This window comes from Bombyx mandarina, chromosome 19, assembly GCF_030267445.1.
Source record: "Bombyx mandarina strain Sakado chromosome 19, ASM3026744v2".
Taxonomy (NCBI): Eukaryota; Metazoa; Arthropoda; class Insecta; order Lepidoptera; family Bombycidae; genus Bombyx; species Bombyx mandarina.
The window spans coordinates 2,478,502-2,496,588 of NC_143225.1; the positions used below are offsets into that span (position 1 = coordinate 2,478,502).

The following is an 18,087-nucleotide window of genomic DNA, read 5'->3' on the forward strand; positions in this document are numbered from 1 at the left end:
TTGAATGCATGAGTGTTTGGTGCGAAATTTAAACTGTTCGTTTATGAGAATGCCTTTTGAGATAATAAAATTGGGAGGTCGAGACGAATCGGGCATTAAAGTCTTCGCCTTTTTCTATTAAAAAAATAAAACTGCCACTGTCATATTTATGACAGTGGCAGTTTTTATTGTCAATATCACGTGTATTTTTCATAGACCTATAATACTTCAGGCCATAAACCTAAGAGATAGATAGATATAATACTTCAGTGGTATTTTTGGTTAGGAATACATAGTTGTAGATATTATTTATAATTTTAATTAAATTTTAAATATAAAAAAAACTATTTAAATTAAAATGAAAGCAAAGACTAAGAAATCGGTGAAAATAATGTTATCTGACAAAGTAGCCGACGCGCTAACACTAAAACCACGAGTGGATATCGAAGACGACCAAGTGTTTGGCACGAAACCACAAACCGTTTCGCGTGCCGATTTAGGATCTTCGGACAGCGAGGACGAAGCAGCCATCAGTGATTTTCGTAAACGTAACGTTAATTTACTGAGCGAAGTCAGTAAAAAGTACGAAGGTCAAGTAATAACGCGAAAAGATTTGAGTAAGTTTAGTGATGACAGTGATGAGTCCGGAGATGAAAGTGACTATGATAAAACTAGTCAGGATGATAAAGACGGAACTCCTGAAGATAAAATTACAGACGATGAACTTACAAAAGCACCAGATACTGACTCTGATAATTCATCAGACGGAGAAAGTGATGATTATAGTATTACCAAATTTCAGACAAAAACACAGTTGGATGATGATGTTAGCGATGATGATGATGAAGATGAAGATGAAGGTTATGATATAAGTCAACTAGAAGAACCGCTAGTTGAGGATTTCCAACATGTAAAAAGACAAAATATTTCTGAGGAAGCAAAGAAAGGTAACTGTGTAAGAAATCAACTCCTTGTTTGGGAAGGGCTGTTGGAGATGAGGATACACCTGCAGAGATGTGTGAATAGTGCCAATCAAATGCCAATGCCAGAGACATACAATGAACTGAAGAGTAGCAATGAATTTGTGGAAGAAAGTAATAATACAAAGCTAAATGTAGCTACAGTTTTAGATAAGTAAGTATATTGATTTATTATGTGTATGTAAGTATATTGGAATCTAATCATATAGTGATTTCATATTATATTTAATGGTATATATCTATTTATTGTATTTTCTTTAACAATGTATTATTAATAGTGCACCACCAGTAGTGTACTATAACATTTGGACCAAGCCAATATCAGGGAATTAGTAATTTTCAAGATTTACATTCTAAAATTTATAAAATGGGATACATTTTTACAGATACATTTGCACAGAAGAAAAAAAATTCATGACTTTTAGCATCTCGTTTTTATGATATTTTAAAAGGCCTTGAAATAACCTTGACAAAAACTAAAGTTTCTATTGTATTTGAAAACCAGTTCACCTAAAGGGTCAAGCAGCACAATTCCATAAGCGTTTTGTTAGATAGCTGCTGTCTGTGGCTTGTAGGAAGCCCTTACATTGGCACCCTCACATTTCTCACAGGTGACCCGAACGGCTTAGTAAAATAAGGCTTATCGGTGAGCACCATGACCTGATTGAAAATACTTGATTTTTCATATGGTGTTAAACATTTATATATAACGTAATCTATTATCTGTTTCTTGATTGATTAACCATTGTAGTATATATTTTTTTGTATGTTTCAGTTTAAATTACTTTAGTAATTAGTTCCAGTTCAATACTTAATAATGGTTAATTTTTACTTTGGTTAATTTTTCACTACTGGTGGACTTGCATTATTAGTATCAGGACATTTTAATAAATGTGTGTTGGTATATATTTCTAATGTGCTTATTTCCTATATGAAGCATTCATGTGTTTCATGGTGGGATAGCCTATTAATATAAAAATTGAGTTTTTGACTTTATAATGTCTCATGATATATTATGTTGCTGTATTGATGATCATTTTAATATCACCATGTATTAAATATAAAAAACCCTACCGTGAAAGGGTTGGCATACAAATCAGAGCATGTTTTTGGTGTGTGAAAACGATAAATAATACTAAATGATCATGACCTAAGAAGAAATGGATGGATTGTGTGAAAGACGATATGGGTAGGAGGGGAGTGAGCGAAGAAATGGTATATGATAGAAGAGTATGGAAGGAGAAAACATGTTGCGCCGACCCCAGGTGACTGGGAGAAGGGCAGGATAATGATGATAATGATGATGATCATCATAAAGTTTTTTTTATTTTTTTTTTATTGCTTAGATGAGTGGACGAGCTCACAGCCCACCTGGTGTTAAGTGGTTACTGGAGCCCATAGTCATCTACAATGTAAATGCGCCACCCACCTTGAGATATAAGCTCTAAGGTCTCAGTATAGTTACAACGGCTACCCCACCCTTCAAACTGAAACGCATTACTGCTTCACGGCAGAAATAGTCGGGGTGGTGGTACCCACCCGCGCGGACTCACAGAGGTCCTACCACCAGTATACATATATTGCCATAATTTATAATTACATTACTTCTTTCAGACTCTTAACACTGCAAAACATACTATTCAATAATTACCCAGAAACTAAAACATTAACTACCAACAAACGTTCAACGGCTACATCGAAAGTGGAACAGAAACAAGAGAGCGATGAAGAAATACCTAGTGACACTGAAGATGAAGAAATTCCATCTGACACTGAAGAAGATGAATCTCCTGTATCTAAAAATACAAACGAATCGAAAAAGTCCAATGTACAAGCAAACCTTCCAAAGAAACGTAAATTAGATGACTATGAAAAAGAAATTTCAATATCTCATAAAGCCTTCAAACCGTTCCGAGATGCATCTATTCAGAAATGGAATGAAAAAACTAGGTTAGCTACAGCATCGAACATTAAAAATGCTCCAACAAACACAGTTCTGCAACAAATTTCATATATCTTATCTGACAGAGATAAATTAATACGAAGAACACAATTAAAAAGAACAGAGTATGATATAGTAGGCTATAGCAAAGCTGTTAACAATGAAAATGGCTCAGAAAAGGTAACCAAGAACAGGAAAGATGATGATGAATACATCCCTGAAATATTTGATGATAATGATTTCTACCACCAGTTATTAAGAGAGTTAATTGAATGTAAGTCTGCTGACATATCTGATCCAGTTCAGCTGAGTAGACAATGGATAGCTCTACAGCAAATGAGGAGTAAGATGAAAAGGAAAGTGGATACTAAAGCTACAAAAGGCCGGAAGATTAAATATGTAGTACACAATCAGCTAGTTAATTACATGGCACCTGAGAAGTGCTTAAAATGGACCGAAGAAAGCACGAATGAATTGTACAACTCTTTGTTTGGAAAAATGTTCGAACATAATAATACAGGACTGAGTGGTGATGTAGGAAATATATTTAAATTAAAATAATGCTAAATAAAATATATTCAGTGAATATGTAATTTCTATTATTCAATTTTAATGAAACCTATAATAAAACCTATAATTAAAACTACCTACTTTTACGGTACTAAAATATTAAGTGTAATATCAATGTTTTTATGTTAGCTATAGTTGTTCATGACTACAAAAACTCACGTATCTATTTAAAACATCTGAAATAATATAATGACAATGAAAAAGGTGAGATTAAACCATAAAAGTAGTTTTAATTATGTCTATGTCTATGACTTGAGAAAGCCAAATAATATATGTGCTATGTTTTTTTAACCTCAAGTGTGGTTAAAAAAACACAAAATCTTGTTGGTCAACACCAAATATGGTGTTTCGTACCGAATATGGAGGGCAGTGTGCTTAGTGCGAGTTTTTTAACGTTCTCGATAGCGTAAAAGTTAGCTCATATTTGTATGGAATGGGATCGTTTGCCTACGTTTGCCGCTAGGGGCGCTGTTCCAACTGCATACAAAATTCGGCTAACTTTTACTCTATCGAGAACGCTAAAAAACTCTCACTAAGCACACAGAAGTGAGTAGGACTATCTTAGTGTATTAAAAGGTGTCTGCTGAAAGGGAGCCAACTAAGATGGCCCTGTAGTAGCAAGTGGAAAGATTTAAAAAATAGGGACCTAAACTATTAGAGTGGGGTATAATTACTAAATTAAGAACGAAAGAGATATTTCCTGTATAAATAGTAATAAAAATAAATAGTTGAAAATTTAAATCTTAATATACCTATATAAATTACGTGTCACGTTATTTGTCCGCGATGGACACCTAAACTGCTGAACCGATTTTAACTATTATTTTTAAATATGTGTTTTGTTCCAACTTAGGTCATACGATGGTTTTTATTTCGATTAATGGCCGCAATATTTATTAAATAACAATAAAATCATTTCCTATGTTGATTATTGTTATTAATTGTAAGTTTCATGTCTCAAACAGATGGCGCCTTAAATCAGTTTTTACAGACAATTGTAATACTGTCTGACATTAATATCTCATAGATGGCGCTGTGTTAAAAATACCAACATTTCACATACTAAGCTACGATTTAATGGAATAAACACCACGTGTTGCTGAGGCTAAAGTATAACTGAAATTTATTTCTTAGTAAGCGCAATACAGTGAAATCCAATTGTTCTTACTTCGTTAATTTACGGTATTAGCATAGTCGGCCACGTGTTATTTAGAAACAAAAACCTTAGCCACAGCAACGTTTGGCCGGGTCTGTTGGTATTGCATATTTTTTAAGTCACGAAAAATTTTATACTTTTCAACCTAGCACACTTAACTATGCTCATATCATTTTAGTTGCTAGTCTTCTTCTGGCGAGTCTTCCAACAACAATTCTGTTTACAGGTGGACACGTTTTCAATATGTCCCCTATACAAATTAACCCACCAAATTATCAATACAAAACCAAGCCAAATTATCCATCATAGGTAAGATTATCTGTTAATGAAACCATCATATCGCCGAGTTATAACTAAGACGCCATTACTATGGCTTCTCGCAATCAAATTCACTGTCGAGTTTTAAGTGTAATATGTAAAAATTGACGTAGAGTGTGTTTATCTTTTTTTCCCTACCTATGCTGATAGCCTTGAGAGGCTATGCCAGCGCATCCTAACAATTAGGTCAGCTCACCGGGCTCAAATCTGACGACGTTGCTAACATTAACCCTAGCAAGAGCAGTGCTTCGCAGAATCTACCACCGGATCGGAAACGCGAACAACTGAGAAGATCCGGTGAGAAACTCAGTGGGCTGTCTTGATGTGATGTGATGACCGGTGCTTGAGGTACATAAGGTGCTTTTATGTACCGTACATAAAAGCACCGTTAGTGGATCGGGAGGATCGAAATGACGTGATCTGTGTATTTCCATACGTCTTTGCATAGTGGGTTGGAACTTCATGTAATACATTTGAGATGCTTGTGTTAATTTTGAAATTTTACCTTCGATGAACGGCGGGGATGTGCGAGTCTAAATGATTATGCTGTGATGACATGCCAGGTGGAGGGGTGGCTTGCTAGAGTACATACTCTGCTAGAAGTACTACAGAACTGAGATTTAGAACTCGTGTCTCAAGCTGAGTGACATATTTACATTGCTGATGTCCACGGGCTCCAGAAACCAGTTGACACGAGGTGGGATACAGCTCGTTCACCCACCATTAAATATTAAAGACCATTAATCACATCTATTTCTTACCGAATCTATCTAGAAATAAAAAGACATGTCTATTGATTTATGTATATGTGCTATGACATGTCCTTCTTCAAACGAGGCTTGCAGAGAGCTCTTTATGGTAGGCAGCGGCTTGGCTTTGCCCCTGGCATTGCTGACGTCCATTAGCGAAGGTGACCACTGACCATCAGGTGGGCCGTATGCTCGTTTGCCCACAAAGGCAATAAAAAAAAAAGTAGTCTGGCGATAATCTTGTGCGAGACCGAAGTGTGGTGGGTATGAACAGCGCCAAATCGTCACAGCAGGGCAGTGTGGGTAATTGGTGCTGAAAAACGAGTTTTATCGACTAGAAGCAGCCACAACTTCCGGCTTGAAAAGAGTGACAATCATCAAACAATACAATTGACGCTTCAACCTCATGATGCAAACACGTAAATGTCAAAAGACTTTGTTAATCTCTTAACACCTGGTGGGCCGTGAGGCTGTTCAACCACCTGATTCGTGGCCTAACGAATAAGACGTCTGATGCATTTGTGTTGAGCGAAGCACCGGTGTTCGAATCTCAGGCGGGTACCAATTTTTCTAATGAAACACGTACTCAACAAATGTTCACGATTGACTTCCACGGTGAAGGACTAACATCGTGTAATAAAAATGAAACACGCCAAATTATAATTTGCGTAATTACTGGTGGTAGGAACTCTTGTGAGTTCGCGCGGGTGGGTACCACCACCCTGCCTATTTCTGCCGTGAAGAAGTAATGCGTTTCGGTTTGAAGGGTGGGACAGCCGTTGTAACTATACTTGAGACCTTAGAACTTATATCTCAAAGTGAGTGGCGCACTTACGTTGTGGATGTCTATGGGCTCCAGTAACCACTTAGCACCAGATGGTCTGTGAGCTCGTCCACCCATCTAAGCAATAAAAAAGAAACGTATGGTATAATGAACCTGGTGCTAACTGTCAACCCACAGCGGCATACGCGATCTAATGTCCATAGTATCCGACAACTGCTTAATGCTAGAGGGGTTGTATGCTCTGTTACTTCACACAGCACAGTCAACTGAGAAAGTTAAAAAAAACAACAAAAAAAAAACTGTATCCTATTTCTATTAGGTAAATAATCTAAATAATATTAATTATTAGTTACTGATTCCTCCATTACAATGTAAACATATTTATGTCAAGGTCAAGCAGTGCAACAGTTACGCGTTTAAATCTCAATATAACGGGAGGTTCAAACTTATTTAAGTAGCTCTCTTAGTTCACTAAAGAAAGATAAGTTTTAAGCAAGCTGATTTCGCGTTTCCGGGGTGCTCTGATTGCGCAAGTCGCATGCTGTACGCGTGGGCACGTTCCGTTTCGCTCTAGGTGAGCTTTATGTTGCAGTCAATTTGCAAGAATGGTATTTTTGACGTGACAACGTCTTATAATTCGATGGGGCCGGCTGCACGCACGAAAAAACATGACTCATGCGGCGTTACCTCGCTCTGAGGCGTTCCATTTAAGGCTTGAAGTGCAAGCGAGAGCGCGCAACGAGCGACAAAGAGGCACAATCGGCCTCCGCGTTCGGCAGCGTTCGACATCTGTCTCTCTCCTACTTGAGTGAGCGATGCATCCGCGTGGACAGCTGCTATACAATAATACATTTACATGTTTTCGTCAAGTATGAAGTTCAGTGAAAAGTGAATGTGGTGTCAATTGTTTATAGCAACGATAATTGCGATAATTGAAAAATGAAACCATTCCATCAGCATTTTCTTGTGACGTTGTCACGTTCAACAGATTTTACAGACAACCGATTTTTTAGCCTCTCAATGGTTGTTGACCAAAACTTCATTCCTACCATCTAGCTTGGTACGTTGAGTAGTTAATCACATCGCAATAACGGTTATCTCGATAGTTAGAATAGAATTCTTGACAGGACGGTGACGAAAATCAATGTGTTCGCAAAAAGCCCCGTCATTATTGCTCAAGCATCGTGACAGAAATGATTAGTGTTACCGCCATTTTTTATTATAGGCGTTTTCCCGCACCGTTTCTTTCACATTCAGATTTTTTTTAATTCTAGGTGAAAGGTTACAGGGTATTTTAGTCAAATCCAAGACCGAGACTTTGCGAGATCGCAGTCTCTTTGAAGGTGGGTTGTGGTATTATGAAAACACATAGTAGGCTGTAGTATGAATGGACTTTGCATGGCGTCGTTGTCAGTCAGGCTTTTCTCTTTGAAGAGTATATAGCCGCTGTAGATTGAAACTTCGTCATGCCTTAAAGGCGACATCTTCCTTGTGATGTTTATCCATCATATTTCGTACGTTTAGTAAAGGTACAGAATGAACCGACGCCGAATTTCGTTCATTACTCATTAAATTCGGTTCTAAAACGAGTGCATCCATATATTTTTCGCAATACAAAACAATAAATATCACGTACCACGTACTGGTGGTAGGAACTCTTGTGAGTCTGCGCGGGTAGGTACCACCACCCTGCCTATTTCTGCCGTGAAGCAGTAATGCGTTTCGGTTTGAAGGGTGGGGCAGCCGTGGTAACTATACTTGAGACCTTAGAACTTATATCTCAAGGTGGTTGCGCATTTACGCTGTAGATGTCTATGGGCTCCAGTAACCACTTAACAGCAGGTGGCCTATGAGCTCCTCCAACCATCTAAGCAATAAAAAAAAAAGTAGCAACTCGAGAAGCAGTTAATAAGTTATTAAGAAGCACTTTTGATCGACCTAAATCGTGTGCTAGGCGACGAGGTGTCCGGAATTAGTCATTTTCGAGATGGTCAACTTTGAACATGGCCAACCACTTTTATCAGTTCCAATGGCCTGGACGGGTTGGGGTTATCATCGACTCAAAAACAACAAGTCTCTTTCTTATCTGTCACGTTATAGGTTAAGCGCCCATCAACATCAATCGTTACAGAAATAAAAAAAAGTAATAAACTAAATCTGTTAAGATGTGAATACGATCGTCTTCCTGACAACAACGTAGAGTAAGCAGCACAACTTATTATATTTATGTTTTCTTTTGGGTTTAATTCCGCATCAGGCCAACATTCGTGTGATGAACAGATTTGTTTTGCTCTTTGCTGGGTGTTTAATATCTATATGTGTATATTTAATATCTATATTTATACATGACTTTTATCTGTGCTGCTCGTATATGCTAGGTGGGCGGTGATATTAAAAAGCAATACCTTATTTTTGAGTTTACACAACAAGCACACAGTAATTTAACGAATCAAATAGACTACGAACTTGTCATTGTACTGACCTTTTCGGACGATGTAAATATAAGACATACCTACTCTAGAATTGGAATTACTACGCATTAAATATTGTATAGAAATATTTCAATCTTACAATTTGTTTTATTGATATATTATATTTAATTTATATGGTACTAGCGAACCGCCATCGCTTCGCTTCGGAAACTGTAATTTATTATTGATTTCTCCACTATTTAATGGATGTTATTATACATATAAACCTTCCTCTTCAATCACTTTATCTATTAAAAAAAAACGCAACAAAATCCGTTGTATAGTTTTAAAGATTTAAGCATAAATAGGGATGTAGGGACAGAGAAAGCGACTTTGTTTTATACTATGTAGTGATTTTTAATGAGTTTAACTCTATTTTGTTAATTTTTTATGAATCCTTAACATTCATTTAAAAATAATGTTAAAAACTGTGTAGATAACAGTTTCGGGGGCCCAAGTATAATTCGGTTTTGGAACGAACTTATCTCCTTTATTTTCCTAGTACTAAAGCTTCTCTGTCATCATTCTCAAAACAGATCGATGATGATTAGCAAACAAAAAATTAAGTAAATTATTTTTAGCAACATAACTAGTTATTATGATTACAGACCCATAATGAAACTTTCCAATGTAAACTTTTTGGTATCAAACTATTGATGACACATAAAGGCATGGGAAAGTCATAGACAGCTTTGCATGTCCCATCATTAAAGTAGACATGTTTATCGACTGCTTAACAAGTAAAGCAATTGACGACAACAGGCTGCCCTGGGGGACGCAAAGGACCGGACCCAACAATTCACAAGAGGTAGCAACTTTAATACAATAGTGGAGGTCAATCATTTCAAAATAGCTTAGCCTTAAAAATCGGCACCTTGTTTATTGCCTAGATGTGTGGACGAGCTCACAGCCCACCTGGTATTAAGTGGTTACTGGAACCCATAGACACCTACAACGTAAATGCGCCACACACCTTGAGATAGAAGTTCTAAGGTCTCAGTATAGTTACAACGGCTGCCCCACCCTTCAAACCGAAACGCATTACTGCTTCACGGCAGAAATAGGCGGGGCGGTGGTACCCACCCGCGCGAACTCACAATAGGTCCTACCACCAGTAATTACGCAAATGATAATTTTGCGGGTTTTGATTTTTATTACACGATGTTATTCCTTCACCGTGGAAGTCAATCGTGAACAATTGTTAAGTACCTACGTATTTCATTAGAAAAATTGGTACCCGCCTGCGGGATTCGAACACCGTTGCATCGCTACGAATGCACCGGACATCTTATCCTTTAGACCACGACGACTTCAAAATATAATTTATAAGTTACATCTCTTATTAAATGCTATCTTGATCTGTTAATTCGGTTCCTGTCATCAAATTGGAAGCACGATGCTATGAAACTATTGATGCTTGACGTGCCAGTCCCCGAAGGACAAGGTTCGTGTACCGTTAGAGTTCAGTTTTGCAGCTACTTTTTTTCCTTAACTATACGCTGGCATCCTAAAGGGCTAATCCAGCTATGCCCGGAGGGGTAGGTGGACTCACGGGCTCAGCTTGAGAGATTTTCTAACAGTAGCCCTAGCAAGAGCAGTGCTTCGCAGAATCTACCATCGTGACCGACCGAGAAGATCCGGCGAGAAACTCAGTGCGCTGTGCCTGTGGGCTAGCACAGCTCCGATGGATGATACTCCACTGTATTGTTTTATTAAAGAAATAATAAAAAAAAATACAAAGACGGTTGCTACGGACTTTAGACCTTTATTCTTACACTGTTATAATTATATTTAGTTGATGAAGCTTAGTCACGGCTCTCCCTGAATCCGTTTGGTTTTAATTGTTAAGACCACAATATCGAGAAACATGCATAAAAAGAAGAACCGACAAAATCATAATAAGTTCACATCTCGCACCACAGGCCATTGCCACTTACAGAGATATCATCTAGGCGGGCCGCCCGCCGCTACGCGCCAGTAGCAATCGCGCGCGCTCCCCACACAAACGCACCCTGTGCCAATACCGAAAACGAGGGAACCGTTTGCCGAGTGTATTATCTGTGTTTGTGTGTCTGTGCGCTGTGTTTTTGGATGCGAGAAAAAAGTTTGGCATGTAAGTTTTTTTATTTTTTTATTTATATAAGCAAAAGATATTTAGACGTAAAAAGCATTCAAATTGAACTTTAAAAACTGTTTGTGTGGTTGTAAAATAAAATTTGAGATATATACATTGATATAATTCGATTAGAAATAAGATTCGAATGTGACGAGATTTATTTGAAGTTTTAAAATTATGTATGTATTTTTTTTTATATATTTGGACGTAATAATACGTAATAAAACGATTATGACCTTTGTTATTGGTAGCACATGAGACGATCACAGATAACAATATGTTGAAAGTTAAAAAAATATTTACTTCGATGGAATTTATTATGATCCTATTGTCAGTTCCACTGATCAATATTTGTCAGTTCAATTAGTTTATTCATTATTATGTCTGTTTATACAAAAATCGTTTCGTTGTCGATTTTTTCTTATAAAAAAACCCACAGAGTATGCAATTTTAGGAACAAACAACATTCTCATTAAATTTTCTCGGTATTTCCTCCCAAGATATTCGGGTCGGAGATGCGATTATAATGAAACATTTAAAATAATACCTGAAAACATCGGTAAATAATAAAATATTATGTCATGTTAATGGAAAATTTATTTGTATTTGTATTGTGGAGTAAATAAACGCAATTATTATTATTACAAAATTACGACATTAATAAAAAAATGTACGTATTTTAACCCTAATTCATAATTTAAACTGCGTTTCAATCATTGGTCAATAATAAAACTGAAATCCAAACAGATTTAAAAAAAATAACCTTAAAACGGCGTTCCAAATAGGTATTTATTGATTTTAATTAATTACCATCGTTACAAGCAACACAAATAAATACTCTGTGTGTGTGTGTAATGTGCAACTGACATAATAATGTGTATAATGTAAATACATAGACGCGAAAGTAAAACACAATTAATGAATGCAACGAAAATACGAAAAGTCATTAAATATTCTGCTAAATCACACTAACTAAATAATGGTTTGGTTGCAACACTATTGAAACGTCAACTTCGTGTATCTAAACGGATGAAGGTATGGTGTGTGATGACCATGGGCTCTGTTATTCTAAAGGTAGGCTAGACGGTGGAACGCCGGATATTCTCAGTCGTGATTCCGATCCGATAGTAGAGTTAGTCAAGCACTGCTCTTGCTAGGGCTAGTGTTAGCAATTCTTTCAGGTTGAGCCCGTGAGCTCACCTATCAGTCCGCGGGAAGCTGGGATAGCCCTTTAGAGCTACCAACGATTAGGAAGGGAAGAAAAGGGGGACCGTGAATGCAATTTTTCTTTTTTTTTATTGCCCTTGTAGGCAGACGAGCATACGGCCCACCTGATGGTGATTAGTTACCGCCGCCCATGGACTTCAGCAATGCCAGGAGCAGAACCAAGCCGCTGCCTACCGGCCAAACCGCCGCCTACCGTATTCACGAAAATTATAAGCAAAACAAATATCTTGGATTTGCACCGTATCAAAACTACTTACAAGCATAAAGCCTGTTTCATTTAGGGAGAGATTATAATACTATATTGCACACGAAAACACAATTAACATTTAAAAAAAAAAACAGTCAACAAGCAGATATATTTGTACAGTAAGCGGTCTTATCCTTTTAAGCGATTTTTTCCACATAACCGTTTTATTAATAGAAATTCTGAAAAAGATAAAGACTCAGCAGGTATGTCGCAGTGTACTATTAACAATCTATTATTAAAGAAAATACATACATACAATAAATAAGTATAGATACGTACCGTTTACCTACAATTTAAAATCACTATACGATTTAACCCGATGTAAAGAGTACTTTATCTTAATACCAGTACATAGTACAAAACAAAGTCGCTTTCTCTGTCCCTATAACCCTATGTATGCTTAAATCTTTAAAACTACGCAACGGATTTTGATGCGGTTTTTTTTAATACATAGAGTGATTGAAGAGGAAGGTTTCTATGTATAATAACATCCATTAAATAGTGGAGAAATACTGTTATCAATATTAAATTAAAGTTCCCTAAGCGAAGCGAGGGCGGGTCGCTAGTCTGGTTAATAAACTACCAGTCTTTATGTAAACCCACCACTATGTATAATCAGGACTAATTAAACGCATTGTCGTATTACGCAACAGACGTGTCATGTTACCCGGGTCATGTCGCTTACCCTGATGAAAGGTGTCGTAAGATAATTCAAGTTATAGGTACCACCAGGGACGTCTGAAATTAGGCTGGGGCCCTTGGGCACACAAGAATTTGAGGCCCTTTAGGCAAGTAAAAAATTATTTTTTTTACTGAGTATGACCATTTATTATAGGTAAACAAATACGGTATGATATAATATTTCATTAATGATATTAGAATGCTGCTGGTTTTTTGGTTACGATTACAATAACGGAAACTGTTATCGTGATCGCTAGATGGTGTAGGTACTTACCAAATTAGGTAGGATGCGTTCGAAAATATTATTAATTAGTACAGTAGGAATAGGCGCAGTTATCGATATAATCGCGTAGTATATGCCTTGAAAATACCTTCTGATAAGATTATTGATTTGTGAAAAAAGTTTAATGTGCCCGACAAAAATGTTTTGAGAATAAATGTGTGAGAGAAATTGTCGGTCCTTAGGGTCCCCCTGAGAATGGGGGCCCTGGGCACGGGCCCCGTGTGCCCTTATGGTAAAGACGGTATTGGGTACCACCGCCCCGCCCATTTCAGCCGTGAAGCGGTAATGCGTTTCGGCTTGAAGGGCGGGGCAGCCGTTGTAACTATACTGAGACCTTAGGACTTATGTCTCGAGATGGGTGGCGGCTTTTACGTTGTAGATGTCTATAGGCTTCGGTTACCATTTAACGCCAGGTTAGCCGTGAGTTCGTCATCCAATCTAAGCAAAAAAATAAAACTTAATCCGATATCGGTATATTTTCTGCGTTATCGAGTAATTAATATCCCGAACATACAAACTTTGACTTTTATGATATTACAATTTATATTTGTGTGTTGTTTTGGTATTTTTATGCTTGATTCAGAAATAATTGTCGAATATTTACACTATTCCTTGTTATTTTAGTGATCGTCACACCTGAACGTACTTATTTAGTTTTTTTTTGACCAGCCAATAAATAACAACGGTAATGATTGGAAAGGTTAATGTAAAATGAAGACTACGAAATAATAATAATGTTACGCCGGTAAGAGTAACGCCATCTATCGCCGAATAGTCGAACGAATAGCGAAGGATCTAGTAGTATCTAGAACGCTCGAGAGGTACTACGACATCTATTGTCAGATAGCAGAAACACTTATTACTAGAATTTTGTGGAATATTCTCGACGATTCTAGGGATTTCGTCTCGACTATAAAAGCATTGCAGAGATGGCACGCAGTCAGCTAGCAATCGGAACTACTCGAAGCGAAACAGCGAACGGATCACCTGAAGCGAAGCGGAAGAAGCGAATTGAGAATTTTAAAGTGTTTTTGTAGTGTTTTAAGTGTTCTCAGTGTTGAATACAGTGTTAACTTGTAATTCGGTAGAATTTTATTTATACCGAACCCCAGCGAGTAACAATAAAAACATTAAAAAAAAAACAAATTCTAAATTGTTTTTTATTTCTCTCAACCGCATTTTAAATTATATAGTCTAAAGTCAAATATTTAATATACCTTAATGTGCTCTCAAATAATGTGAATTTGTTCCCTTAACCTTTTTGCCACGAGCTCTGAGGTTTTTGCTCGACAATGTGGCTTAAAATGTTGGTATGATTCTTCTTTTCTGACTCTTAAATGGGATTAAAAATATAATAATGTATTCAGAAAATTTTAGTATTTTATCTCATTTTGAAATTCATAATTAATATTTAAATTCGAATATGCTGCTTACAGTTTTTTTAAATAATTAACACGAGATTTATTCGTTAACTTGAATCAAACATGGGTTTTACTGTCCTAATTGAAGGCGTAGTCTGCGCGTACTTGGAATAGCCGCTAAGTCTACCAGTGAATAGTCAGGGAAAGAACGTCTTGTCAAGTGAAGTGAAGCCTCCCTATATACCTATATACATTTTTATGTTTGAGAGATTACTTGTGGCCCGGAAGCCTTTCCAGTTTCACCAGGACAGGTGGGCGAGCAAAGGCTCAGCCAGGAGGGGTGGGATTTGCTAACAGCTGCCCAAGCGCCGCCGAAGGAAACTTAAAAACTCAAGAGCAACTGCTTCGCGAATGAATCTACTACCGGATTGGAATCGCGACCAACTGAGAAGATCCGGCGAGAAACTCAGCGAGGGTTAGGTTGAACGCGACCTCTTTGTCGAGTTCGACGAGTACGGTTACCGGGGTCCCTAAGCCTGCTTCTAGTGTTAGAGCTGAAGACGTCTAATGCAAAGGGTATTTGGGTCTGACGGATCCGTAAGGATGTGACCCATACACCATTTCAATATGACGTGTATGTAACAAAAAAAATCTAGTTATCGTTACAATAATCGCCAATCAAGCCATAGAAGATGCATATTTGATTCTGTCAGCGCAAAAGTGGCCGAAGCTTAGCATATTTAGTGTGGAGTTAATGAGGTTTGAATTTACTTTTACACTGTTTCGTTGGGAAAAACAATACGCGTAAAAATAATGTTCACAAAACCATTTGTTATCTACGCGTGAAACTAAGGATAGACGGGTTTTAACATCAAAATTTATTATTGCAATATAAATATGTATAAACATGCATACACAATAATTATCGGTTAGGCCCACAGCAGGTTTTGCGTTAACGGCTTTATTTATTATGTGAAATTTTGTGCTCCTATTTAACGAATAACTTCCCGACAGAATCCCGTTTTATTTTCCTGAGTTTAAAGAAAATTATACCATTATTGAAAAGTAAATACCAATCGCTGGTAATAAAACAGAATCGTTAAGTCAAAAAAAAAAAAAATCAGTCAACATAAATCGCGTTTACAACGTTATCTTATTAATTTTCCTGTTCAAATATCCCTGAACCTTCGGTTTCAGACATCAAACGCAGAATTTGCACGATATCATTTACGACAAACCTTTGCCGGGGAATTTAAAGGTGTCTACACATTTAGTTGTATTATTTTGTCAAAAATAATTCGGATGTGATCATAACTACATATTTTAACGGTTTAATCTCGCCTTTTTATTGTCATTGTTTTATAATAACAATAATAAGAACCAAGTTAGGTAACAGTCAGTCTGCAAAAAAATGAGGAGGCGAGGCCATCTTAAAAAAACTCGTTATGAGTGTCTGGATTAAGCTTAGGATGGACCGAACCCACGTCTTATCTATTACTTATCGATTGCCTCACGTTGGTCAGAACTACAAAAGGCTTATTAATTTTCATAGTCCATTTCTCATTTTTTTGCTAATGCTTCTAAGGATTAAGAGCTATTATTCTTGAGAGAGTGTCCTGTATGGACATTGTTAATGACATAGCTTATTCGTTTACATGTGTAATTAAAAATCTAATCTCAATTAAAAATTGATTATCCTAAAATCACCTTTACGTAAATTCTTCCGGAAATATTTGACTTCGATATATGAGACGCAGCATGAAATGCCAGAGATATCGTTTAATCTTCGCGTCGCCGTTTACATAAGAGCTTTTAAAGCGATTTAGCTTAAAGCTCACATTAGGATGCGGACGTGGCGCACCGAAGTGTTGGACGGAAGTGTTTCGTGGAGTTAGTAAGTTGTTTAGGCTTCGTCAGCGCAATTATGAAATGATATTAAAATGGTCCAATTATTGAACGAGCTACAGTTTGCGAGTATAAAATTTGACAATTTAAAACAAGTTTCTGGTGGCAGTGATAGCCAGACAGGAGTCAGGAGGCCAGGGGTCCTACTTATTTCTGTTGCGATTACAATGGAGACTCGAACTTCATATTTCCGGTAATAAATCCGGTAAGCGCTAAATTGCGTGTAGGCCATGATATTGCTCATCCAGCCACTTCGATAAAGCGGCACGACACGATAACCCTCTCATCGTGGCCGCCGGTAACTACATTCCCGATCCTGCGGACAGAATGGAAAGCAGTCGACGTCGCCCCAAACACGTCATTTCGGATCCTCCCGATCCGCTAACGGTGCTTTTAAGTACCTCAAGCACCGGTCATCGTTCTCATCGAACCCGTCGCTTCCGACGAAGAGCTCCACGAGTAAATTAACCCTCAGACACTTCTCAGTGGGTCGCGTTTCCGATCGATCCGGTGGTAGATTCTGCGAAGCGCGGCTCTTGCTTAGGGTTCGTGTTAGCAACGTCGTCAGGTTTGCGCTCCGTGAACTCACCTACTAGTTAAGGTTACGCTGAAATAGCCTTTCAAGGCTCTCAGCAAGGTAGGAAAAAAAAAGTAGGCATCTTGGTAGGCAATAAAAAGGCCTAATGTTAATTGTTTATGTTGTTGTACTGTGTAAGTTGTAAGAACGATTCGTAGTATTTTGTTATACCTAAATTTTGTTTTTTAATACAAAATACATTTATAGTCAACCATATCATTTGCGGTAATATTAGGGGTTAAATTATGAAATTGCCGATTTGTATTAAAAAATTGAAATTAATTTTTTTTTACATTCATACATTTCATCTTTTAACATATTTATTTAATCAAAATCCTACCATTATTATCTATACATTGCTGCCATCTAATAGGAAGGTCATTTATGCATTTGTGATAGAACTCTGGTGGATCTCTGGTGGAACTCTGGTGCGATACAAACTGCATGAAAGCATTTTGTACAGCCTCTTGAAAAGAAAACTTTTTATGACGTAGAAAATGGTCCAAATTACGAAAAAAATGGTAGTCCGTTGGAGCAAGGTCTGGCGAATACGGAGGGTGACGAATGGTTTCTAATTGCAGTTCCTGTAGAGTTAAAACGTTTTCTCGTGCTGTATGAGGACTCGCGTTATCATGGAGCAATAATGGTGAAGATCGATTCATGAGTCGGGGCTGTTTCACTGCAGGTTTTGTTATCATTGTTCGGAGTTCGGCACAGTAGACATCTGTCGTAATTGCTTGA

General features: G+C 37.3%; 2 protein-coding genes across 3 annotated transcripts in view; both read left to right on the forward strand.

The window, feature by feature from the left end:
- Window positions 1-199: 199 nt before the first annotated feature.
- Aatf (Apoptosis antagonizing transcription factor) lies at window positions 200-3,494 on the forward strand. Its single transcript, XM_028169713.2, has 2 exons — window positions 200-1,113; window positions 2,574-3,494. Exons 1-2 carry the CDS (start codon window positions 338-340, stop codon window positions 3,460-3,462), a joined length of 1,665 nt encoding a protein of 554 aa, XP_028025514.2. The 5' UTR covers window positions 200-337; the 3' UTR covers window positions 3,463-3,494.
- Window positions 3,495-10,903: 7,409 nt separating this feature from the next.
- AkhR (Adipokinetic hormone receptor) overlaps window positions 10,904-18,087 on the forward strand; it is a 153,444-nt gene continuing 146,260 nt past the window's right edge. For both annotated transcript variants that reach the window (XM_089735248.1, XM_028169565.2), the window contains exon 1: window positions 10,904-11,062. The gene's annotated coding sequence lies outside the window, so the exon portion shown is untranslated. The remainder of the gene's footprint in view (window positions 11,063-18,087) is intronic.